Genomic DNA, 27,334 nt, shown 5'->3' with positions numbered 1-27,334 from the left:
CAGTGAGAGGCCCGCGTATCGCAAAAAAAAAAAAAAAAAAAAAAAAAAAAGATAGAAACAGAAGTGATATGTGCAATTTCTGGGTCATAAACTTAAAAGGAAAGGAGTCCCCTTCCTTATTTCCAATTTTTGTTAGGAGGAATGTGGAAATATTGGCCACCTGAGAACCAAAGATGGAAGTCAGGTGTTAAGGATGGTTCACACTGTTAAAATGAGAGAGAATTAAACTTGTATCTTGTTTAAGCCTCTATTATTTTCCTTTCTTAAAGTGGCCAAACCTATACCCTAAGTAATGTAGAATTCTTATTCCAAAATGTACTCCTCTATACTGAGTGGGAAAAAGTAGATAAACAAAGTGAGTGAAGTTTAATTACAACACAGAAGCATGGCGAATGAACAAAAGCAGGTAAGGATGTGAGGCTGTCTAAGTAATAGGCAGTTATATGGTAATAGAAAGGTCACAAATTCCCAACTCGGCAATCAACAGTGTCAAATAAATACTTCCTGGAGAATAAGGCTACTTGTCTTCTACACACAGAACCTTGTTTTTTGGCAAAATGAAACTTTCTTGTATACGTTTCATACAAAATACTGAAATAGAACATAACTGCATTCTACACATCACTACACCAAAATGTCAAAAGATTCACTTCTCAGCATGAAAATGCAAAGAAACATAAATATGAAAGGACTTCACATTTTAAATGTTTTATTCACACCTCAGTGCAGAGTCAAATGGAGTATTGTGAATAGGATGTAGCACTATCAAATAACATATGTAAGGGGACTTAATGGAATAAAAGAAAAGAAAACTCTGAAACATTCCTGATTCTTGCATGTGGAAGAGATCTCCATGGCTGAAAACACTCAGAGTGATAAAATTCAGCTCTTCCAAATTTTGTTATAATTTGCTTCTTGAGCAATTAATTTGGAGATATTTCAATGTATTGGTTATTTATTTGGCCCCTATCTCTTCAGTACAGAGATTCTTTGTAGACAAAGTTCATAGAGATACACTAAACTTCATTAGCATATACAACTCCATTAATAGAAAATATATCTTCTACATACAACTGCTGTAGGAAACCACAATGGTGAATTTCAAATAGCTATTTGAAAACATTGCCAATGTTTCAGCGCTATTGCCTGACTAAATTTTTCATTTATTATTAACCAAACATTTTTTAATACACATCTGTTGAGAGTAACAGCAACTTACTGATCCAGTTTTGCTGGTTATTAGCAGAATATACATCAAAAAATACTTGCTCAATTTCTTTAAGTAAAATTCTCAGGACAAATGTAATGTTGAAAAGTAAAACCAAAATCAAGGGTAGTGCCGCTAAAAATGGAACCTCGAGAATATATCCCTAGATATTTTCTCTTTCCTCTTTGTATCTACACATGATTATTGTACTTAGATAACATAGGGAAATACTGCTGACAATGGCACTCAAGTTTCTGAAAGAAAGGAGGGTCAGTACAGATATTTAGGAGCTAGAAGGCAAGAAAATTTATCTTCCTCTTCATAATTTTTCATCTAAGTAAAGGGAGTGACAGAGATGGTCTTAAACTTGGTATCAATTATCTAGTAAGAGAACACATACCATCCTGATAAGAAAATTTAGTAGACAGTAAAGCATTCCTGATTATTTTACTCCAGAAACACTAGGAAAAAAGAGAGCCCTAAAACAAATGTTATCCAGTGTGTGATTACTTAAAGAGATTACTTAAAGAGAACAGTTTTCACCTCTTTGTAGGTTTATTAGACATTCCTATTCAAAGAATGCGAACTAGAGAGGAGACAAACTAAAAGACATGAGGATGCACTTAGTTTATATGCCATAATTGTTCACAGTATGATCATATAAGAGAATAAATACAAAGTTCATGAGACAAAGAATAAATTAAATCAACCATTTGCTCTTTCTGGTTTCTGAGTATACAGGAAGTGGAAGGGAAGAGTATTAGAAAACTCAATCTCCATGGGATATTTAGGCAAAATATGGAACCATAAGATACATTAATTGCCTTAGCAGTTAAACACTGTCCATGTGACATTCAAAACTATGATTAAATATCTTTAAAATTCAGCCAGATATGAAAAGTCTTTAGAAAATATTGAAAAAAATAGAAAAAGAAAATGAGCTAATTCTCTCCTTTAATATCAATTTAACCAATTTGTTTAATCATAAAGAGAAAGCTACAGCATCAAAATATTTCTAAGATCAAATTCTGAGCTTCTGTGGCATGACTTGAAAACACTTTGCCTCTTAGATGTTAGCTGGTGATGAGAGTATGGTGAGAGAATGGGCCGATAAAGACAGTTTGCCAGTCAATCCATAATGAGGTGAGTCAGTGCGACACATTACAAAATAGGAAATTTTCTTTGGCCATTCATTTCTGTCCGCTCCTCCCTGAATAGACACAACTTCTACCATGAAAATGTCTGAAGGTAGTTATTCTTCTGGATATTATCAGGAAGTAAAAAAATATTATAAAGAAAATATTTTAAAGTAAGCTACTCACCTATCCCAATGAAAGCAGCTTTGTAACCTTCTTCTTTCAAAGTGCTAAGAGTAATTTCATTCACTGAAAGGCTTTTACCACAAATTATCTGTAAGAAAAAACATTTCGGTAACTGTATTTTGGCATTTGAATGACTAAAACCTTAATCTTTAACATCGAAAATAATAAAAACTCTGTACACACATATATATAATTCCATATATAGATATGAAAATATTTTTGTCTTTTACTATATAGGATTATGTATACTAAATAGTATATAAATAGAACAAACATGTTTTACTTAATAGCTAAATGCATTTTTGCCTTTTAATTAAGTACCAGAAGAAAAGCTAGTGTATTTAAAAATCAAGTCAGTAAATTTTCACAGCTTAATTAGTATGTTCAAGGCACTATGTGGGGCATTTTAAAGAATAAAATGATAAATGAGACACAGTTTCTGCCTCAATGTACAGTCAAGATCTGTGCAGAAGATGTACAGAAATAAGTATAATAAATAACAGAGTGTGATCAGCACATGTCTACAAGAACGCAAGGGATGGAGAAATTCATTTTGGCTGAGGTCATACAGATGAGAAAAAAGAGGTAGTGGGATTTCAATAAAGCCCTTTTTAAACTGAAGTATAGTTGAGTTACAATATTGTGTTAGTTTCAGGTGTACAGCAAGGTGATTTGGTTAAACATATATATGTGCGTATATCTATATATTTTTTTAAATTCTTTGTTTCATTATTTTGATGTTATTTTTTAAAGTTTTATCTTAGTCTTTTTTATTTTTTTTATTTTTTTTAACATCTTTATTGGAGTATAATTGCTTTACAATGGTGTTAGTTTCTGCTTTACAACAAAGTGAATCAGTCATACATATACATATGTTCCTTAAATTCTTTTCCATTATAGTTTATTGTAAGATATTGAAAATAGTTCCCTGTCAATAAAGCCATCTTTAAAAATGGATAGGATTTTGATAGGGGACACTGTCCAGGAAAGATGAGTAAAGTCAGGAGTCAGAGGGTAGATACTTCTATTAAAAATCACAGTACTTTGCTTAATTCCAGACATGAGCCTGTTTTCAGATCTTGAACCTGCTGACTGAAGAGGTGGTCAGGTCCCTAGAAAGAAAGACCCTGAAACATCCTGGCAAGTAAATACTATAATGATTGCTCTATTCCTTCTCCAAAGGGAATTACAGCCATTTACCCAGGTGACTGTACACTGGGGAAGGGGGCATAATCACACATTTCAAGGACACTGGACAAGGTTCTTCACTGACATTGATAACTGAAGAGTGGGGACCTACAGTGATAAGGTGAAAAATGGAACCTGGATAAAGTCTGGCTCACAGTGGGCCTAAGGGGATCACAGACCCAGTTAGTGGTTATTCCCAAGTCTCCAAGTGAATAATAAAAATTGTTATACATGTCAGTAGAAATAATCCCCACGTTGGGTCCCTGGTCTGCAAAGTAAGAGCTGTTATAGCTATAATACTGGGAAGGCCAGAAAACTTCTGAAACCCTGGTCGAGAGAGTATATCAACCACAATGATAGCCTGGAGTCAGTGGGATGGGGAAAGATGGTGGTGGTCCATGTTATACTTCTGTTTCATTTCCCAGTCTGGCCCTGCTGAGACTAGATGATTTCTGGAGAATGACTGTAAACTCCTGCAGGCTTGACCAAAGTGAAGCCCTGACTGCAGTGTCTGTGACAGAGGTGGTATTATTGCAGATTAGTAAGGCCACAGGTACACTGCACATAGCCATTGATATGATGAATGCACACTTTTCATCATGTTTCTGTGGAAAAGGGATCAGAAACAGTTCACATTCATGGGGGAAAGATAAGAATATTCATTTACAGGTTTGCCTCAGGAATATGTCAACTCTCTTCTGTAATAATATATATAATCTGAAACGAACTGACCATACCACAGAACATCATAGTGATCCATTACACTGAGAACATCATGCAGATTGGACAGCATAAGCAAGGGTAGCTAGTATGCTGGAGACTTTAATATGCCTGTCCTCCACAGGGAAGAAGATGAACCTTATGAAGATCAGGGACTAGCCACTTGAGTGAAGTAAAGGGGTCTACTTCTCAGGTATGTGCCAGTATATACTCTCTAAATTACATGACTTTGCTGCAATTTTGCACTCATTTACCATTATAAATAAGGAAGCACAATGTCTGGTAGGTTTGAGTTTTGAAGTCAACATGTTCCTAAAAACAAAAGTCTCTAAACTGATTCATAGCAGAAGAACAAAGTTTACCCATTAAAACAATAATTGCACCTAACCTGCATAGAGTACCTAACTAAGTGCAAGACTCTCTTCTAAATACTGCATAGATGGACTACTTTCATCCTCACAATAGCATTATGAAGTGGTATTGTTATCCTCATTTTACAGATGATTATACTAAGGGACAAGAGAGCTTTGACAACCTTTACCAAAGTCAAATATGTAGTTTAATTGCAGAACCAGCACGTGTAACAGCTACGCTCTAATGTCTCTTGAGAATGAAGGGCAGAACCAGCACCATCCTCAAAGGCACAGAACAACATACTGCATGTGGAGAACTACTTGAAAATGTAGTGTTTCTGGGGTATAAAGTGCAAAGCAAAGAATAGAAAGAGAAAGTAGGGGGATAAAATGACTTTGGATATAACACAGGGGGGCATTTTTGTTTTACTAAAATACTAGTTCTAATTTTATTGGCACATAAAGGAACCATTTGAAAGTTTACAACCAGGGGACAACCAAGGTGAGATTAACAACTAATATTCAGAACTCTGGAACATATCAAATACCATGAAATAAACTGGACAATTAAATAAACACATATTATTAAAAGCACTTAATACTAAGTATCTAATAGTGGGTATTACTATTAGAGTTAGTAGAGTTAGATGCTATTAAAAGTAATGGATAATGAAGCTTTAGAATTTTAATTTATTTTTCAAAGAGTAGATTTTTTTATTAAACTATTTCTGATCATAAAGAAAGATAAAAAGTTCTAGTGCTTATTTTTTGAAATGACCTCAATACCAATATACAATGAAGGTTAGACATAAAAGAAAACTACAGGTCCAAATATTCTAAATAAAATTTTAGTAAACTGAATAATACTACAATTTCCAAAGTTGAGCAGTGGAGTGCCCTGCCAATGGGTCTATCAGTGGAAGTGATACTCAGAATACTTGACTTTAGGTTTGGTTTACTAATTGACTCAGCAAAAAAATTGAAGAAAGACCCCCATCCTTCCTGAGGTAGTGTTTGTGTGCATGCGTGTGTGTGTGCGTGTGTGTAGCTGAGTAGTGGAGTTATGTGATTTATCTAACGGGATGGAAAATATCCCAATTTTTCCACCCTGATAGAGTGAACATGTCCCTGAATTTGTAACATACTGAAAGGATGCACAGCCATTTTGCGTTTCTCAGTCTGTTTCCACCCTAGCAGGCAACAGCGTGCAACTGAGGAAGCAAATAAGTTGAATTATACTTTTGTGTATCGAAAACTGGAAAGACAAGTAGCTTAACTCCTAGTGTTAATTTACTGGGACTGGGACCAGTAAGACTTTACTTACTGTAGCCAGACATTGTGGGACAGGGGGAGAATAACCATCACTGTGCAGTAAGTAGCTCCATGGTGCAAATGAGAACAAAGCAATAATAAGAATAATCAGTGGAGTGACAAAAAGCACAAGGACTCTTCCCTATGTTGGGGAATCTATAGTCAAATTTCCCTTTTCTAAAGCCTAAAACCCCCAAACATTTGCCATCAAATCAAAAACTCACTCTCAGAAAGAACAGGAGAAAGATTCTTTGACAAAATGTTAAAATTGTGCGCACATTATGCTTAGGAAATTGGACCAAGACGTGTAAAACTTAACTAAAACTGGTATTATATGACAACTACAGACATCAAAACATTTTGTGGCTGATATACTAAGAAGTCCTAAGATTATTTGTTAAATACATATGATGTTAGAAAAATCACATTATGGGCATTTTGTTTGTGTTTTTGCTCCTTCTTCTCCCATATTTTTTATATATGTAATATTTTCCGTCATGATTTTCTTAGATATGGATTATAGCATATCTTAACCTCCCTCTAATGGCTTTAATAATATATGCCTGGGTACTCAAACATCCCAGCTAAATTGAGAATAAAATTTGCTCCACATCAAGCTTAGTGTAGAAGTTATTACTATTTCAATAGAAGGGCTGAATATAATAAGCCCTGAGCCAAAGTTCCACCTAATATCTACTCCGGGACTTGACAAAAACTTTCTTTATGCATCCATAATATGTCATCATACATATAATAATATTTTTAATGTAGGATTAAGGTTTACAACTTTTTTGGTGTGGAACTCTTTTTTGAAATGAACTATGTGACACCCATTATTAAAAAATACAGATAATAATGTACATGCTCTTCACATTTTTCTGATAGAAAATTTGGCTAAATAGACCAAGTATTTCCAGACTCTCTAACACAGAAAATAAGATTAAATAATTTAAAAAATAAATTCAGCTCTTTTTAGACACAAAATTATTTTGTTGGCTATTAATGCACATGTTTCTCGCCTTCCAGTAGAGATAAAATATGACTTCATATTAGTTTTCAATAACATCCTATAATGATGGAAATGCTTGCTGCAAATAAACATAATGACTAACAAGATGATGTAGAAAATTTATCAAGAAAGATATCTCAGATATTTCTGTTCAAATTATGAAGACAAGTTTAATCAAAATAGAATTCTGTCAAAATATTGAAAAATGACAAATATACAAATTTTAAACATATTCAGAAAAATGTAAAATCTTTATGGAGATTTTCATTTTTAGCTTTAAAAAATAAAGTCAGCAGAAATATTATAAAGACTATGAAACAAGAATATTTATATATACTTGAATTCTGAATTGCAAAACAGAAAAAGAGTATTTAGTCTAAAAGATTGGTAACATTTTCAGACACAAATATCACAGGAGACTTTGTTAAAGTCCACCTAGGGTAAAAAATAATTGACAGTGGTTTATACTGAAATTTTTTTTCTAAAATAAAGAGTTTTATAAAAATATAACAGCTTAGAGGCTATTTCTTCTAAAGAATATTTTTATTATACTAGGAAAAATCCTTTGATGTGAAATTAGTTGAGAGTATACTTGATAAGTTAAAAATCTTATAACTTGCTGATAAGTAAAGTAAAAAATTAAAATTTGAATTCTATCACAAGAATACAGAAGCAAATAAAAATATTATCCTAAAAACTCTGTTTTAAAAGGGAAAAATTATTCAATCTAGAAAAATAAAAATTAAATCAGTATGCAACTCACAAGGTTGAGAAAGAATAACAAGCAAGTGTAATCATAGCAGGGGGAAAGAATTAATAGAGTCAGCAATTAGTGAATAAGGAAACATAAAACTCTGAGACCTGATTCTTTCAAAGAATACATTAACTAGAGAAACCACTATCTAGTCTTATCAAGAAAAAAAGTTAAGAACAAACAATATATAAGTTTTAAGATGCAAGAGCAAATACCATCACAGGTACAGATGAGGTATTTTTATTGTATACTAGAATAATATGTTTAAATCTATGCTAATTAATTCAAAAGTCTCAACGAAACAAATTTTTTCTAGGAAAATATATACTGAGAATAAAATAGGTGGAAAGACTGTGGAAGATTTTTTTAAAACATCAATGTTCTGTTTCTCATAAAAAGACTGAAATCAGATGGATAAAATTTTCAAATTTAGCAAAAATATAAGTATCAAGACAATATTCTTACCAATAATAAAATAATGAAATGCTTGGAAATTTATTTCTATAAAGCTAACATAACTCTATAACCAAAATCTATAGCATAACCAAAACTCGCAAAGATAACAAATAAAAAATAAAGCAAAACAAAGACAGACTTTCAGTAGCTTTGAAACTCTATAAAGCGAGCAACAGAATCTATTCCCTGTTGTATTTACAGTTTTAATACTCAGTGCATAAATAAGTGAATGCAAAAGAAATTTTTTTTAAAAACTCATAGAACAAACCTAGTTCTAGATGTACAGATATAATAAAACATGATGCAAAATGTATATATTCCAGAAATGCAAAGATTAATATAACTCAATACATTATCTGAACATAGATTTTCAAAAGGGGCAATTAAAAAATTTAACACCCCTCCTCCATTAAAATAAAACAAAATAACTTAGAAAATGTTACTATTCTAAGTCTAGAAAAAGAAAACATTTACTCAATATGATAAAAACACTATTTCATAGATCAGAAAAGATGCCATGCATTACCACTTTTATAACATACTAGTGACAATGAAATAGTGGAAGAAAAAAATATATATATATAACATACAAATAGAGGGGTTTTTTGTGACACAATATTTGACTGGAAAAATTCACCTTAGAATAAACAAGAACTAATCTATCAGCTATTAGATATGAAATAAATTGAAATTACTCAACAAGAAATTTAGCTGAAGAACATAGTTGGGAGGGAAGATGATGAATTAAACTAAGTTTATATATGATGAGTGTATGTTATTTGGATGATAAATGTGTTCATTAAACTATTAAGATTACAGGACTGGAGTTCAAAAGAAAGATGGTTCTAGACAAGTCCTTAGCACACCTCTAGGCAAAAGTAAATTCTCAATAATTATTTATCAAATAAATGAAACAAACCTATTAGAAAGAGAAAAAAATCAGATAATAACCAAGATAATGTTAGATCATGAAAGCTAAAAATATATACATACATGAACATACATGCATGCATAGATACATAAATGCATGCATACATATCAGAATATATCACATGTTGCACAGGAGCCAAACAGTATAAACCCAGAGAAAAATTCGTTTCATTGCCAGGAAATTATTGTTGACTTTAAAATATACAGTGTTAGTTGAGAGGTAAAAACGGAAGGCAGGTTATAAGAAGAATTTGGTGATGAGAAAAATGTGGTAACAAGTGCAGAACATTTTTTTAAATATATATCCTTTCATGGATAAAACTGATAAGTCATAAAAGATGCAAGCATTTCATCAATGGATGCAAGTCCTCAAAGCTGAAAAAGAACCTCATTACTGTCTCTCCAAAGAGTGATGGACAAGACAGTATTAACCTTCTCTTTAATTCAGGTTCTAATTCTTTCCTGATAATTTAATTCACAGGGTTTAAAATTCAAATGTACAAAATGGTGATAAACTCCTTCCTACACCTTCCCAAAGGCAATCTATACTATCAGATTCTATACATTTCCAGAGCAAATATATTTCCAGGCATATATAAGCAGATATGTTTATATTTTACACAAATTGTAGTAGCATACTTTTTCCTTTGAACAGATGTTGACCAAGGCAAGGGACATTAATTGACTTTGTCAAGGTTATCTGACTATAAAATTAGAAAGTGGCATAATTGTAGCTGAAATGTACATTTTCTGGCACTCAGTGCATTGACTACTATTATGTCTTGAGTTTCCTAGTAAGAGAAATGGGTATGCCCTAATTTATGCAATATAGCTGGTACGGTAAAAATCAAATGCAATTTTGTAATTACTTATAAGATGAATTCAGAGGTGTCTTAAATTAATTTTTGATTCATCTTCAATTTGAAGTATCACTTAATATATTAGTTTGAAGTCTCAATAATCATGTTCTTATTTAATGAGATTTAGGTAAGAACTTGCATTCAAAATGAAATACATTTAAAGAACTTTTCAGAATATATTTATATAAAGCAAGTAATCACCCTTAAATCTATTTTGAACACTATTTTTGAACTCTGTTTTCATAAAGTTGTGCGCATCTGTACTGCATACTTGCTATAAGATTTTTTGTTTGGTGATTATGTGTACATGTTTCATCGCCTAACCATTGCCAAATAAGATGTAATTATAAGTGTAAATGCACAAAATGCTGTTTTGAGTGTTTCCCTTTTTATTGGTTATTTTAATTTTTATTTCTAAATGCAACAGCCATGAATAGTTTGCACTTTTCAAAATAGCTCCCATATGTACTTACAGAATGTATTATGTAAATCATAGTACTTTGTTAATCTATTATTTTATATCTATTACAGAAAGGTAAAATTTTTGAAATAAAAATAGCAATATGTTCAAGTGAAGAGCCGGAGTATGATACTCTTAAATAATACAAAAGAATAGGAATATCTAAAGCTATATTACGAAAGTAAAATGTATTAATTTTTTGGCCATCTTTAAAAGAACACAATATTTATTTCACAAAACAATTAAAAATACAGAGCTGTTGCTTTCTAACTTGCTGATTAACTGTTTATGTTGAAAAAGGATTATCACATTAACACTATTGACATTACGCATATAGTAAATAAAATAAACCTCTGTAAGAAATTATGTTCCAAATTGTGAAATACAAATGTTTCAGAGTACACAAAACTTGCATGAAAAAAATGTGATTAAAGCAACCAAATCCTTCTATTAGCTGCACTGAACCCCTAAAGCAATTTAGGAATTTGTTTCTTACAGACAATTAATCACATGCAGGCGTGCCAGATGAGAACTATTGATTGCCCTTTTCCAGGCTAGTGGCATTCAGACAGTAGACAGACAAATGCCCTAAGCAAGGAGAAGCATCTTTCTGCTTCTGCCTGGTGTAGCTTTTAATTGTTCTCTCCTAAAGTGTGTGACATTTTGTTGTTAATCTTTACTGTAGAGCTTACTCCTTTCTTTTGGAGCAATACACATGTAAGTGTTATGTTTTTCACTTACCTTTACACCAAGGTCCTTCATAAGCTCAATCTCAAAATTTACTACATTATATGGTAGCCGGAACTGAGGGATTTCAGAGATACTGAAAATAAAAATGAGAAGCATTTGTGGGAAAATCACCAATTTAAAAAATGCAACATGTCTTTATTGATCAGTATTAAAGGAATAAGTTCTGAGGGTATTTTCATATCACATAATGTGAGTGTGAGGACATCCACATTTTTATATGCATGACAGAATATGATATGGGTTACAAGAGAAACAGTAGAAACTGATGTGAAAATAAATAAAAACAATGAAAAACAAATGGTGAGTAGACAATTGGCCTATACCTTTAAGTTTATTACAGTATTTAGTTGATTTATTTACTAACACTTCTATAAATTCCTAAGAAAAGAAAATCTTTAAAAAACAAAAATTAGAAAGTATACAATGCTTACTATACATATCATATATACATACACACACATATATTCTATAACTATACCTCTAGCTTGTTCAAATTCAAATATGTAACTTTGTATTACCGTGCTGTTCAGGACATTACAGAATAAGTTCCGTAATGTGATCTACAGAATATTTTTACAGTAAAACAATCTTCTGTGACAGCAACGTGTCCCAAAAGGGTTCAGTCATTAAAAAGTAATCCTATTTGATATCAGTGCTCATTGTCTTCTGTCTTCAAACACAATCACTTCAAGAGTTAATAGTTCATACATAGTATTAAAGGTAAGTTCAAATAACTTTTCAATATCTTATAGCAATAAAAAGGCTACATATGTTCATGAATATACAGCAAGTCATGTAGTCATTCATTTATTCATCCAACAAGCATTTACAAAGTACCAGGTAGAGTGTTAGCTGCAGTGATTTAATGGTGAATTTGAACAAATTACCACTTTTAATAAGCTATCCTTCTTGTGAGCAAAGATATATAAACAGATCATTACAACAGAATGTAGTACATTCAGTGAAAGAGCTATATCCAAGCACTATAGCGATTGATTTGTAAAATAAGTAAATAACTGTTGAAGATGAACTTTCTGGATCATTCAGTGCAAGGTCTTCCAAAGTGCATCTGTAGTCTTTTCATTCTTTGGTGACCTAAGAACTTGATTATTCAATTAATTTCTATACATCAATCAGCAAGGCACCATGCTCATCTCAGTGCTATAGAAAATGCAAAGTACTGAACAGTACAAAATCAAGGTCCTATATTAAAGGAGCTTTCTATCTAGTTAGGGTGTAAGATTATACCTAAGAATGATTTAGGGCATAGGTTAAGAGAGAAAAATCTCCTAAGCTGATCTTTGGACAACCACACTACCTCAGCGGTTATCATAATGCTCTGGGCACCACACAGGACTCTGCCTTTGTAGGGTAGCAGAATATGCCCCTTCCAAATATGCCACTTTGGCACAGGATTATTTTGAGCTAAAGACAATTAAGAAGAAACAGATACAAGAAAAGCTCTCCGGTCCCCTATTATCTGCCAAAAAGCAGTACATAAATTTGCAACGGTGTGTCTTCCTTTCCTGTACCAAGAAGGGCAAAACTCTTAATCACCACGAGACAATTGTAGACCCTTACCAGCCCAAAGATGGGTACCAAGAGGAATTTACATTACAAGCCTTACTAAATAACTCTTATGTTCCATTAGTTTCCCCCATATATTTACCTTCTCAGTTTGCTGTCCCTAAAAGCATAAACCCCTTTTCCTTTGTCTTGTCACTTCTCCACAAATTTATCATTCTTTGTTAAGATGCTACATAAACCTCAAGTTCTGACCCCCCTTCTCTGAATGACTCATCACTGAGTTCTCCCACATGTATGTACAATACATGTGTTAATAAACACTGTTTTTCTCCTTAATTTGTCTTATGTTAGTTTATTTCACAAGGCAACTACTGACCTAAGAGGATAGAGGATAATTTTTTTTCCTCCCTGTACCTTCCGAGGCTAAGGAGAAAAATTCTTAAATAGTATGGATTATAAGTAGGCACAAACAGACACCCAGTCTTGATAGGCCTGGGGGTCTGCGGAAGAGAGACTGAAAATGGACTAACATTGGAATCTGATGAAAGTCCTCAAAAGGCTAGACACGAAAGCAAAAATTCTAGCTAAATAAACCAACCACAGCAAGGTGAGCCTCTAAAAACAGATAGATACACTGTGAGGCTGAGTACCTTCCTCTGACTTGGGATTTTTATGGGCTCTGAATAGAAGTACACGATATGTAAGAAAAAAAAATGATGCTAGTTTAAGTCAATGGTTCTAATTTAAGATATGGCTCTGAAACAGAAGGTTAATGAAGCAGGAACAATTTTTCTATTGACCAGAAAGAAAGGAGAACACACTCAACCTAGAAAGAAGAAACCGGAGCAAGGAGGAAGTATAAGTCTGAAAGCTGAAGTAGTCAGCAGAGCAAATGGAATGCCAGGCTGCTAGGGCTTGAGCAGCTCTGCTTAGAATCACATACTGCCCTGAAAGCATTGTAGCCCACACTTACTTAGCACATGTGTTATGAATAAATGTGTGAGAATCACATTTCCAAGCATCTTCTATAGGAAATAAGAGTAATGTGAGATACTAAAAAGAGTTAGATTTGATCATAATCAAGTAGGCAGGGGATAAGGAGGTAATTATTGATTGTTATAAACATGACAATTATATTCACCAGTGGATGAGGTCAGCAGACAGATGGGCGATACACACACACACACACACACACACACACACACACACACACACACACTCACACTCTCATGGTACAGCGTGACAAGTATAAAATACCAAATGTGAACCAGAGTGTTTCAAAGGAGAATTAGCTTATTGCAAGATGAGATGATCAGGTGAAATGTGACATATGATCAGCTTTTAGACAAGTGAAGGCATCTCAAGATGAGGAAAATGATAAGGAGGAGGAACAGAAGGGGGAGGAGGGAAAAATATAAGTGTACATGCTGTGTTCAGGGGATGGGCAAGGGAGAAGAGGGTTGTCAGCAGGCTTTAATAGGAACACTACCATCCAAGATACCAGGCAAATTCCTCCTTATTTCAGAGCTCTAAATGGCGTCCATATGTGATGGCATCCACATTTTCTCCTCAAACCTAAATTCCAGACCTTTATATTCACTTGGACGTCTAATAAGTATCTCAAATTTTTTATACCCCAAACTAAACTTTGGTTCCTTCACCCCAACATATGTCCTCAGACAACTCCTTCCTATGAGTTGCTCAACCCTAAACTCGTACTCTATTCCCTTACCAGCATCACACCAAGTCCAGGTGCAGGCAATAAGGAGGTGCACTGTTTTTAGACAATTTAAAAAGTTATAAAATTGATAAAAATAAGGCTTTTTGTATTATCACCATGAGCAGGTAACTCTAAACAAGTCAGTGATGTTCTAAACACTGTCTCCCCCCAAAAAACTCTTTGGTGGATCTAAATTCTAAATAATGGCTACAGTTGCTATAGAGTTTTAGTAATAAATGTTTTTAAAATAAATATCCATATGTGTCAGGTCTACAGTCCTCCGCTCTACCAGCTGAGCTATCGAAGGTGAAGCAATTATACTCCAATAACGATGTTAAAAAAATGTGTAAGATTTAAATAATCCCAATTTTATTACCCATTCATTAATAAACTGAGTTCTACAGAGCAGTTAATATGGAGAACTCCAGTTAAACAGCACGCACTGGCACATGCTGATTCACCTACAAGCATAGTCCTCATTCCAATGGCCATAGGCAGCATGTGTCTCCACTCCCGCAAGACTACATATTCCAATGTTTAAACAGTTGATCTGTGATTGATAAAATGATAACACATGAAGCAACATGAATCTACTTCAATTCTATCATTTTGTGTGACCAGAAGTTTTTAACTTGGGTTTAAACTTTAAAATAGGGAAACTGTGAACTATACCTTTAATATTAAAATTATTTTGTTTTAATTGCTAATATTTTGTTTTGTGGGACTGAATAAAAATAATTATAATCACCAATTATTACATAATTCTCTTTGAAGATTATTTTATTGTACAGACTAGAGGATAACCATATTTTAAAAATTATCTATTCCATATATCAAATGCTCTAGGGACAGCACTAAACTGCCATTTTTGAAACCCCCTCATGCATTTATAAACACCTGACATACTCTATATTTGGTTTATTGTTGCTTTATTGTCTACCCCCCCACTACCAGAATACGAGCCCCATGAGAACAGGCAGTTTGCTTTATTTACCTTTGTATCTCTAGGGCCCGAGACAATGACCAGCACATAGTAGGAGATCAATAAATTAAAAAGGAAGGAAGGAAGGAAGGGAGGAAGGAGGGAGGAAGGGACAGAGGGAGATTACCCTCAAGACTGCATGTTGAGAAAGGGGATACAAGGATAGAAGATGGAATTTAATTGGAATGGTTACTTCCCAAGTTTGTTGTACTTATAAAAACAAACTTTCATTCTTCTATATGTGCTCTTTTAACAAGCTAAAGTTTTGAAAGAAATCTTCCGTGTGGCCACAAATCCTTTAGTACAATCAGTGGAATGCCCAGATAACCTAAAAAAATAATCGTTCTTATATGTTCATGTTTCTTTCATCTAAATGGAATTAACCAGTAACAAGCTCCTTCCATTCTTTTTAAAGCATGATGCTCATACTCCGATAGAACTTTGCTTTAGTTTATTACGCTACAGGTACCACACTTTAAATGTGTGTTACATCACACATGTTCTCAAAATATTTTCTATGACCAAAACTATTTCACCTAAACCCCATTTCCTTATTGTGAATCCATAGGTGGTCTTTTTGTTTTGTTGATGATTTCATTTGCTGTGCAAAAGCGTTTAAGTTTGATTAGGTCCCATTTGCTTATTTTTGCTTTTATTTCTTTTGCCTTGGGAGACTGATCTAAGAAAATATTGCTAAGATTTATGTCAGAGAACGTTTTGCCTCTGTTCTCTTGTAGGACTTTTATGGTGTCGTGTCTTATATTTAGGTCTTTAAACCATTTTGAGTTTATTTTTCTTTATGGCGTGAGTGTTTTAAGTTCATTGATTTACATGTAAGCTGTCCAGGTTGCCCAACATCAGTCATTGAAGTGATTGCCTTTTCTCCATTGTATATTCTATAGAGTTCCATTTATTTTAAATAAAGCAAACTCCATCCAATTTCTAAGCTTAATATGAATTTCTGAAAATCAGATACAAAGTGAATATTTTCCATTTCAGTGTATGAATCTTCATAGGAATAAATGATTATGTGACTGAATCCTGGTTTAATAATGATGCTGATTAATAGTAAATAATAATATGGTATCTATGAGATAAACACTGCATAAATGTACATTAAAATGGAACATTTTTAGTAGACTCTAACATAATTGTAATCAGCAAAACTTAAAAGATATTGGAGAATGAAAATACGTGACCAGGACAGCACGTCTATGTACACAACAAAATGAACCATCCAATATTCTGTGGAGTTTGGTTTCCTCATGTCTAATTTGCATAATTTTCACATATATATATCGCCATTAAAGGAAAGATTCACAGGGGTGAAATAAGCTTTCTTTTTTATTTTTAAAGATTTTTTTGATGTGGACCTTTTTTTTAAAGTCTTTATTGAATTTGTTATAATAGTGCTTCTGTTTTATGTTTTGGTTTTTTTGGCCACGAGGCATGTGTGATCTTAGCTCCATGACCAGGGATTGAACCCGCACCCCCTGCATTCGAAGGCGAAGTCTTAACTGCTGGACAGCCAGGGAAGTCCTGAAATAAGCTTTCATATGATTGGTTCCTCTATTCATAAAATATTTTGCTGAGATTTCTCTTAAATTCACAGAACTAGACAGAGAAATTTTAAAATAAATATTGCTTAAAGCCAACTGCAAATTTAAAGTGAATAATGAAATCAAACTTTGAGCATTTGGAAAAAGAACACTTAAAATACCATCTGTGAGCCTGAAGTTCCTATACGATTACGAACCAACAATATTCATAATCATTTTACCCCATCATTTTTGACACTGTGAACATGAAATAAATGTAGGCATTACCTTAAACCACCAACGTATTCTTGTTTTTCAAATATAGTGATGTCAGAGTAGCCTAATCGAGCCAAGAAGGAAGCACAACTTATACTTGCAGGCCCAGCACCCAAAAGAGCAATCTTTGCAGAATAGGCTTCAGGCATTTTTTCTGGGGGAGGCAGAAAATGATTCCTGATTTGTGGGATATTCATTGCTTTGAACACCTACGGAGAAATCAATTGGCATGGTTAAAATTTTTAAGCTAACTTTTACAACCTCAAACATATTTTTAATGTTTCAAATCCATTTGTGCTTTTAATAGAAATAAGCAGTACATTTTAAGTATTACCATACTTATATTGGGTCAAGCCGATGGCAATTTATGCTTGACTAACTCTTTCTCAATCTTTGAAATTCCTGTCTAAGGTCCTCTAGGAAGCATTCCTGACTCGCTTTCCCTACTCCAGCCCTGGTCCAAGTTAAGTGCTCCTCCTCTGTGCTCCTGTATCATACTGTGTATGCTATTAATGAAACTATTTACCATGTGTGCCACGTTTCCATGTTAGTCAGCGGAACATTAGTTCTTGAGTCAGAGAATATGTCATATATAAAAACACACACATATAACTTATTAACTATTTGTTTTAAATATTTTTAGAAACACGTTACCATTGTATAACCAGCAGTGAGCACTAACCTGCCACATAGACATTCAGTAGATAATTTATGACATCTGCTTCTGGTTATGATAGATTAGCTTTTGAAGGATAACATTTCAAAAATATGTTGGAAGCACTGGAGAGCCTCTGAAGTAAGCCTGACTAGAGGAGCCAAGATCTCAGAAAAAAGGGAACAGCAGAAGTGAGATGACAGTTTAGGAGTTACTTTTACCCTGAGGGAATTCGCCACTTCTTAGCAGAGCGAGGGATCTTGTAGATAGATGACCACGGCTCAGAAGAGACAAAAAGAGAGATTTTAGCTAATTTTCTAGGACTAGAGAGACACAGTGTTTATAAACAAAACAAATCTCTATAAAGCAGAAGGGAGCTTTCTGCACTCTGAAAGGCCAGAAGAAACAACTGGAGTACAGGAGTAGCTGAAGAAGAAAAAGTCCTAGTAAACACCTTAGCATACAGCTGAAACTTCTGGAGGGCTGTACTCTGCAAGTGGGGCAAACCAGACGTAGACATGTAACCCAGCCTGATTTAGATGAAGGTGATAAGGTCTCACTCCTGTCTACCTCCCAAATGATAGGGTGAACCTTCTGTGGAGGATAAGTCAACTGCAACATCTACAAATTTTCATATACAAGGCCTGGCTTTTGATCAAAAAAGCCCAGGCCTCTCATTAACTAAGAACTAAGAACTGCCAATAACTCAGAAAACATAAAGATATGCATACATAATCCAGTAAGTGTAGTTATCAAAGATAGACTTCAGAATAACTATAATGAACATGTTCAAAAAATACATAAGAATGTGAACTTCACCAGGAAACTTGAATTTGTTTTTTTTTAAAAAGAAATTCTAGAAAAGAAAAAAATTCAAAATTAAAATTGAAAACTAAATAAATGTACTTAACAGTAATTTGAACAGGTGAGCAAAAATGGACTCATAAACTGAAGATGGGTCAATGTTTTGTTCTGTTATTTGTAAATTATTATTGCACTGGATTTTCCCCCTTATTTTTATAGTAGGGCACATCAACCTTGGTAGTTTTTCTGATGAACTGAATATTTGAATGAAATTTTGTAAACTTCATCACAAAAGCAACATGTTTAGAGGTCTGGCTTTAAAATTATGCTCTTGGGGTTGAGTCATGACCTCCATCATTCTCACGGTGTACAGTATTGAATAAGTGCTTTAACATCTCCATGCTTCAGTCTCCTCAAACTGTAAAGTGGGGTTAATAATATCTATCTCATAGGGCTAATATGAGGATTAAATGAGTTAATACATGTAAACCTAATCTGAGGGTTTCTCTTCCCATCTGTAATGAATGCCAGGGCACAGTAGAATTGTACCACATAGTAGGCATCCAGCAAGATTTTGATGAATTTCAAATTTCCTGAACTCCAGTGATAGGTTTCAACAAATGAGTAACACAAGCAGTTCTTCCTCAGTGATACAAAAGGATGGTTATTTATAGGTTATTTGTAAGTGAATAATCTTGAGGAACATTTTAAATAGATTTCCTTGTATAATTGCCCTGTGATTTCTAACTTTTCACTCATCTGGAAAGTGCATTCCTTTCATCACTCCATATTGACTTTACTAGCATTTTCCCCATAATTTTCATATTATTTTGAGGCAAGGGAGAAATTATCCTTTTAAAGGAGAATTTATCATTTTATCATTTTAAAAATGGAAAGACTGAGACATAGAGAGGGGCCATGTAATATTTCCCCAAGCCTCCTCACATTCTGGAGACAGAAAGAGTATAATTTTCTAATAATTATGCAGTGCTCTCTAAATGGAAAAGGACATAACATGGTAAATGCAAAGATATTTACCGATTCTAATTTGAGAGTATCCTTTTTCTCATTTAAATCTTTCTTGCTTTCTAAAATGGTACTTAATGGAAATAAACACAAATATTTGGTAGCTATATTTCTTACTCAATTACTCTACTTGTTCTTATTAACCAAGCAATAGCAACTATAAACTATAGGGGAATCATGACAAATAAAGTTTTCTTGGATATTTCAGAATATCTCCACTAGTTGAAGGATATATTGTAAAAGGTTAGTTGTATTCAACATATCCCATAAGAGTTTTATATTTTTGCAAGTATTTAACTTGATTTTATTATAGAATAAAACATAATTTCTGGTCATTTCTAAAGAGATACTATTTCATCAGTGTAGGTCTAAGAGGAACCTTAATAAAAATAATACATTGGTTTTCATTTTGCTGGTTTCAGTTTCTTTGAGTTAATTAATTAGCAATATGACAGTGTGGTTACCTTTTGAATGCTTAAATGGAGAGAGATTGTTATTTGTGCATCCAAAAGTAAGTTACCTCAAATTACATGCCTTCTAGGAGATGCTTCTATGTAATTTTCTTTGTAACTTGCTTCCTTTTGTGAAAGAAGTCAAAGGAAGTACTGAGTACATACTATTCACCGCACTCATCCTTTGAAAAGAAATATTCTTGGGCTGTCTGACAGTTTCTTCACCACAATTAAACAAGGGACACCAAAAGTGGGAACTGTGTTTCAAACACATCAGAAACAAGGAAAACTTCATGCTATGGCAAATTTTTAGTTATCAAAATTATTAATGCATTAGTGATTCTTAAAAAATGTTGTTTCATTATTTTCTTATTATTAAAATAGACATTATTGTGAGACATCGCTGGCATGGTAAAAATACTGTGTAATTTGATATCAGAATATTCTGTTCCATTAAATTTCCACCTTAATATGGTAAATATCTTTATGTGTCCTCTATGTACTAGATACTAGTATGAATAAGACAAATACAGACCTTCCAGTAAGTAGTTCCCTGGGTAACAGGGTACTCATATGTCTTAAATATAGAAAAATTATTACAATGCAATCTGTCCCTGTGTAGGGTTCATTTTTATACATGGTGCTGTTGGAGCTGGTGAGAAAGATATGTTATCCCAGAAGGGAAGAAAGATAACGCCTTAGCCAAATCTTAAAAAAAATGACACATGTTATTGTGGAGAGGATTTCACCTCTCTAAATGTCAGCTCTAAAATTAAGAGAGTAATAATTACTTCAACAATTTATTGTGAAGATAGAATAAATCAATGATGATAACCTCCCGGGATTAATGCTTTCTCTTTATAAGGCACTCTCGTAGGTGCTTAACATTTATATCTCCAGCCCTAAAAATCTTTAAAGTTAGGTATGATTGCTCATTTTATAGACAGCAGAACTGACTCCTAACTTATTATTCTACATTATAGTTCATATTTTTATAATGATTAAACTATATGTTCTATTTGTGATTTAAGGCTACAACTGAATTAAATAGTTAAGTTGACAAAACACAATTAGAAAACATAGGTGTGTGTACTTTGGTTATGAGCAACTTTACTGATCCAAAATCATATGTAGGTTCGAACTAATCAGTGCAAGCACTCATTTGCCTTCAGAATTTGCTCATGCTGTTCTCTGCGCCTTGAATTCTCACCCACTCCCGACTTTACCATACTTGATGAACACCTTCCAGGATTAGTTTTAAATTTCACTTCCTCAACTCAGCTTCCCCTCCCTGCTACACTATCTGTTAGGGTTCCTACCTACTGGCTCCCACAGTATTGTCTGACTGCCCCCTCTCCACACTTCAGTGTAATTTGCTTGCTTTATTGTCTTTCTCACTAGGCAAGAAGCTCCCTGAGGGCTAGTATCATCCCTATGTTGTTCATCACTGTATCCTTAGCACCCAGACACTGCCTAGTACCTAGTTAGTCACTCAAATATGTGTTCAATGCTGCAGTTGGAAAATAAAGCTGCTGGAGGTCAGGCAATCCATGCTACAGCTTGCTGGGGACAAAAGGAGAGCTGGGAGGCAACAGATAGTGATGGAGACGTGGTAGACTGGAGAGATCATTCTCCCGTCCTATCAGCTTCAACTGATTTTTAATATGATTTTTCTAGAAACAGCAGTAATGGTTAACTACTATTAAGCAGGTCAATAAAATAATAAAAGAACAGTAATTAGAAGGCAGCCATAATTAAAATGTACTGGTTGTTATGTGATATGCCAGATGATCATTTACTAAGCTATTTTCAAAGAGCCAGGTTTTCTTTGTAGATCATTACTTTTGCTCTCATTTTCTATTGCATTATTTTTCTATTATTTTCAGTTCCTTTCTTCTACTTTTTCTGCATTTACCACCAACACATCCCTCCTCCACCTGTTTCCTCTGTCTCTAGCTTCTTGAAATGAAACCTGCTTATTTATATATAATCTTTATCTCTTCTGTTATATACACTTAACACAATAAATTTTCATGTAAAAATGGCTTCGGCTACATTTTACAGGATGTCAATGGAAATTGTGTCATTCAGGTCTAAATGTTTTACAATTTCTATTGTGATAACCTCTTTAATCCATGAGCTATTTACAAATGTGTGTTTTAAATTTGTTGCTATTGCCTTCATTTTGACAATATTTTTATTTTTGATTTCTAATTTAGTTGTGTTGCAGAAAAATGCAGTCTGTATGTTTTTATTTGGAAACAATATATACATACACACACATATATATCTATATGCACTCACTCTATATTAGTTGGGTACAGGAACCTTTCTGGATTTATTAAATCAATCTAATAAACTTTATTCAAAAAAATCTTACAAATTTTGAGTAAGGCCATATTGTAATGTATATGTAAGTTTATGAATTTTATATTTTTAAGACATTTATTCTTCTTTTCATTAATTGTTTTTCTCTTTATTTTTATTGGTACACTTTCCCTAAAATTCCACTTTTGTTACATATGAATATCACTACATTAACTTTTTTATGGTTACTATCTGCAAGGTATTTCTTTTTTCAACCACCTTATTTTCAAGTTATCTGATAAGGTCTTTCTCTTTTAAACATCATATAGCTGTTTGAAGTATTTATTTTTAATCCATAATAAAGTCACTTATGTTTTAATAAGTAAACTTAATAAATATAAGTTATTATGATTAATTATATATTTGTATGTATTTCTACTATCTGCTCTGTTTCCTGTTTACCATATTTTGTATTTGCTTCTCTCTCTCATTTTTTATTTCTCCTTTCCTGTCTCTCACTGGATTAAGTTTTCTACCCACCCACTCCTCTTTGATTCTATGATTTCTTAGAAGTTACAGGTGGTATTTCTATATTTTTTGATTACCTTTTATTTTTAACATAGATATTTCAATGTTTTTAAAACATTGAAGAGAGATATCAAGTATCTCTCTCCTCCCAACACAAAAGGCCCTTAGCACCCTTAACTGTGCTCTACCACACCCACCTCAAACATCTTCCTTGTCAATTTTATATAAAATTTTATCTCTATCTTTTTTAACACCCCAAAATGAGTTGTTATCATCACCTTACAGTCAATAATTAATTTTATTTACCACCATATTTTTCTGGTTTATTTGCTCATCATTTCTTACATCTCTCTTTCATTTCAAGTTTGTCTCAGTCATGCTGAAGAATAACTTTTAGCAGTTCTTATAACAAGGTGAATAATAAGTCACTTTAGATTTTAAATGCTTAAAATACCTTTACTCATGCTTGTATTGTTAAGGGAGAAATACAGTTCTTTATCTTAGTTCTTTTAAAAAAGTGTTTTTGGCTTCTAACATCTATGGATGCTAATGAAAAGTCTGGGGTCAGTCTAAATGTTGTTTGGTTTTAAAGTAATCTGTTTTCTCTTTTTCTGGAAGCTGCTTCTTTTGAGATCTTTGGTATTTCACAATATTATAATCGTGTGTCTAATAGAGGGGCTTACATCTTTCCTTTCTTTTGGAAAATTCTCTACCATAACTGCCTTAAAGGCTGCTCTTCACCAATCGCTTTCTATTCCATTTCTAAATTTAACTTTTTACTGGTATTTTTACTACAGTGAATATTTCCAATCAACTATTTTTCATACCAAATTCATTGTTTTTTTCATAATTTTACCTTATTTTTATGGATATTATTTTCTGTCTATATATTTTAAAGGCCTGATTATGGTAGTATTTGGTTTCATTAGGATAAAATCACCTATAGGTTGAGGCTTTTGATTATCACTGGCAGCATTAGCTTTTCAAATGTGGCTTTGGACTTTTTGTTCCAGACTTATTCTGAGAGAAAGTCTTCTGTCTTTGCACTTACCCTCTTGCTTCTTATGTACAGTACGTGATGGCCTCCACCCAGCATCACTCCTCTCCCTCTACCCCACCGCAGAACCAGGTCTCTAACTGGAAGCCCAGGGCGCCAGTCCCCAGGTGATATTTAGAGATAACACAGAAGCAAGTTACTGGGCCACTAGGCACATGCCCAAAACACTGGGGCACAGCTCTCACTGCTTCTCTTTGTAGCTTCACATAAGCCCTAGCCCTGCACCTATATTTTTCAAAACTTTCTACCAGGGTTAGGTAAATCCAGTCCTCTACAATGCATGTTTTTGGTACTTATTATCCCACACCAGTCAAACTCCCCAGCAGCCCCTGATTGTTTGCTTATGCAGAGCCTAGCAGACAGTGGCCCAAGTCCCCTGTTTACTGTTGAATATTTCTATACCATTTCTGGCCCCAAAATGTATTTATCTTCCTTTTTAGTTCAGCTATTAACTTTTCTTGTGTACTTATTATATTTCATTTATCATTACACTTTGGAGCAAACGGGTATTTAAATTTTAGCTCCCAGCATAATGGCTCTTACAAGTGATTCATGCTGATACACTATTACTGCTTTGTACTACTTTATACTACTACTGATCAAATATATTTGCAAAAAAAAATACATATTTTTAAGTTGTTAAGATTCAAACGAATGAAAGTCCATCCTTCTGCACTGTAAGGTGCCCACAAGAGTATATATATTTGAACTTATAAAAATCAAATTCAAAAAACATTAATAGCAAATAATCTTAATAACCATGTGATTTTGGTAAATTTCAATGTAATTGCCCCAAATCTCTGAACGTATTTTTATGTGTTAAAACTCCAGATACTAATATATAGTTTTAAGACAAACTAAAATTTGTGATGAAAATCATTTAACAATTTATCCATCCTGCAGTTTAATTATTCATCATTGGGCCACCACTGAGTAATTTTTTTAATTTTTATTGGAGTGTAGTTGCTTTACAATGTTGTGTTAGTTTCTACTGTACCGCAAAGTGAATCAGCTATATGCATACATATATCCCCTCTTTTTTGGATTTCCTTCCCATTTAGGTCACCACAGAGCACTGCGTAGAGTTCCTGTTCTATATAGTAGGTTCTCATTAGTTATCTATTTTATACATAGTATCAAGAGTGTATAAATGTCAATTCCAATCTCCAAATTCATCTCACCCCACAACCCCGCACTGAGTATGTTTAATAGATTTCTAAAGAGTTTTGGAAAAGAATATCAAATATTATTCCTTTCTATTAATCATTGCATTAAGACCAAAAGGAGAGACACAAATGAAGCCTGTACAGACATTACTTGTGTTTACATCCCCAAGAGCAGTCCTCTTGATTTTATTGATACAAACTATTGATTTTATTACCCTTTTTTTTTTTTTTTTTTTGCGGTACGCAGGCCTCTCTCCCGTTGTGGAGCACAGGCTCCCGACGCACAGGCTCAGCGGCCATGGCTCACGGGCCCAGCCACTCCGCGGCATGTGGGATCTTCCCAGACCGGGGCACGAACCCATGTCCCCTGAATTGGCAGGCGGACTCTCAACCACTGCGCCACCAGGGAAGTCCTGATTTTATTACTCTTTAATGCATATCTTTCATGTACCTCTTATTTCTCTCAGAAATACTTTTTTTCTTCTCTATGAACAGTATTCACAAACTATTGATAACACTGTTTTCAAATAGGAGTAGTATGGAGAAATTTTATTCAAAGATGATACAAGTTTGGGACAATAAGGCAAGTGTGCGATGTCATCAAATCTAACAACTACTCACTAATCCATATTCTATTTATAGATGAACTGCAAAAGGCATTAGCCATAAATATTGGTTATTATCCATAAATATTGGTTATTATCCATTATCATGGTAATATATCTTAGATTATACACATGAACTAGCAGATCTTATTGACCAGTTTGCCAAACTGTATCATAAATGTGTTAGACTCATTATTAAATGTACTTATAGACCAGTTATCACAAAATCAGGCTTAGGTTTTCCTAATTAATATAAAACTTTAGGTAAAAGCTTAAACTTCAGGGCTCTCAATTGCATGGGTCCCTTCCAAGGCCCTGAATTTAAATTTGTAGCAGTACTTTCGCGTAATATATGTTACTGGTAACATATATAAATAAAGAAAACGACTAAGCCATATGTGTTGGTCTTACACAACCTATTTTAATATAGTTGCTTCATATCTAACAGAAAATGAGGTACAGTTGTAAGGTACAGTGACTGAGGTATCTGTGGCTGAGTCAATAAGGTGTAACACTGTGAGCTTGCAGCCAGAAAACCCAAGTTTACATTGACTTTGTATCAGTGACTTACAACATTAGGCAGGACAAGTGACAGTTTGTGAAATAATGGGAATTAGATAGTTTGTACTCTGGATCTGCCCTTTATTACATGTGAACTTGCGTAAGCCTCCTGTTACTCATACAAAAAAATGAGGGTGATAACATTTACCTAGAGGGTTATTTTGAGTATCAGTCAAGTTCTAAGTAAAGTACCTAACATTGTCCAGGGCTAAAGGAGTTTGTTTAACAAACTACGATTTTTCTAATCATTTTGAACCTTGGTTTCCTCATGCCCAAAATGGGAAAAACATTGGCTAGTTTACATGTCTTAATGGTTGTTTTTAAACATTTTAAAGTGAGATATTATAAAAAAGCATTGAAGTGCAATGCAAGTATGGAGTATTATGATGCTACGTTTTCCCGCTACCTGATCCTATCCTTTATACTAAGGTCTAATCACCTCCAAAACCAAATATCAAAAATTAATGAAGATTAGAGAGGGGAGACAGCAGACGCAAGAAGAACTACAATTCTGCACCCTGTGGAACAAAAACCACATCCACAGAAAGACAGAAAAGATGAAAAGGCACAGGGCTAAGTACCAGATGAAGGAACAAGATAAAACCCCAGAAAAACAACTAAATCAAGTGGAGATAGGCAACCTTCCAGAAAAAGAATTCAGAATAATGATAGTGAAGATGATCCAGGACCTCAGAAAAAGAACGGAGTCAAAGATACAGAAGATGCAAGAAATATTTAACAAAGACCTAGAAGATTTAAAGAGCAAACACTTCAGTGAATTAAAGAACAAACAAACAGAGATGAACAATA

The 27,334-nt window shown here is 33.6% G+C and overlaps 1 protein-coding gene across 1 annotated transcript in view; it reads right to left on the bottom strand.

Annotated features, from left to right (window-relative positions):
- Positions 1-27,334, bottom strand: part of DPYD (dihydropyrimidine dehydrogenase) — an 840,387-nt gene that overhangs the window by 575,945 nt on the left and 237,108 nt on the right. The window contains exons 6-8 of the mRNA XM_024119602.3: positions 17,376-17,572; positions 11,312-11,393; positions 2,530-2,617 (exon numbers count right to left, since the gene is read on the bottom strand). Coding sequence (XP_023975370.1) covers positions 2,530-2,617; positions 11,312-11,393; positions 17,376-17,572 — 367 coding nt within the window. The remainder of the gene's footprint in view (positions 1-2,529; positions 2,618-11,311; positions 11,394-17,375; positions 17,573-27,334) is intronic.

This window comes from Physeter macrocephalus, chromosome 4 (genome assembly GCF_002837175.3).
Source record: "Physeter macrocephalus isolate SW-GA chromosome 4, ASM283717v5, whole genome shotgun sequence".
NCBI lineage: Eukaryota > Metazoa > Chordata > Mammalia > Artiodactyla > Physeteridae > Physeter > Physeter macrocephalus.
The sequence above is the reverse complement of the archived record's forward strand: the minus strand, read 5'-3'. Positions and strand labels throughout refer to the sequence as shown.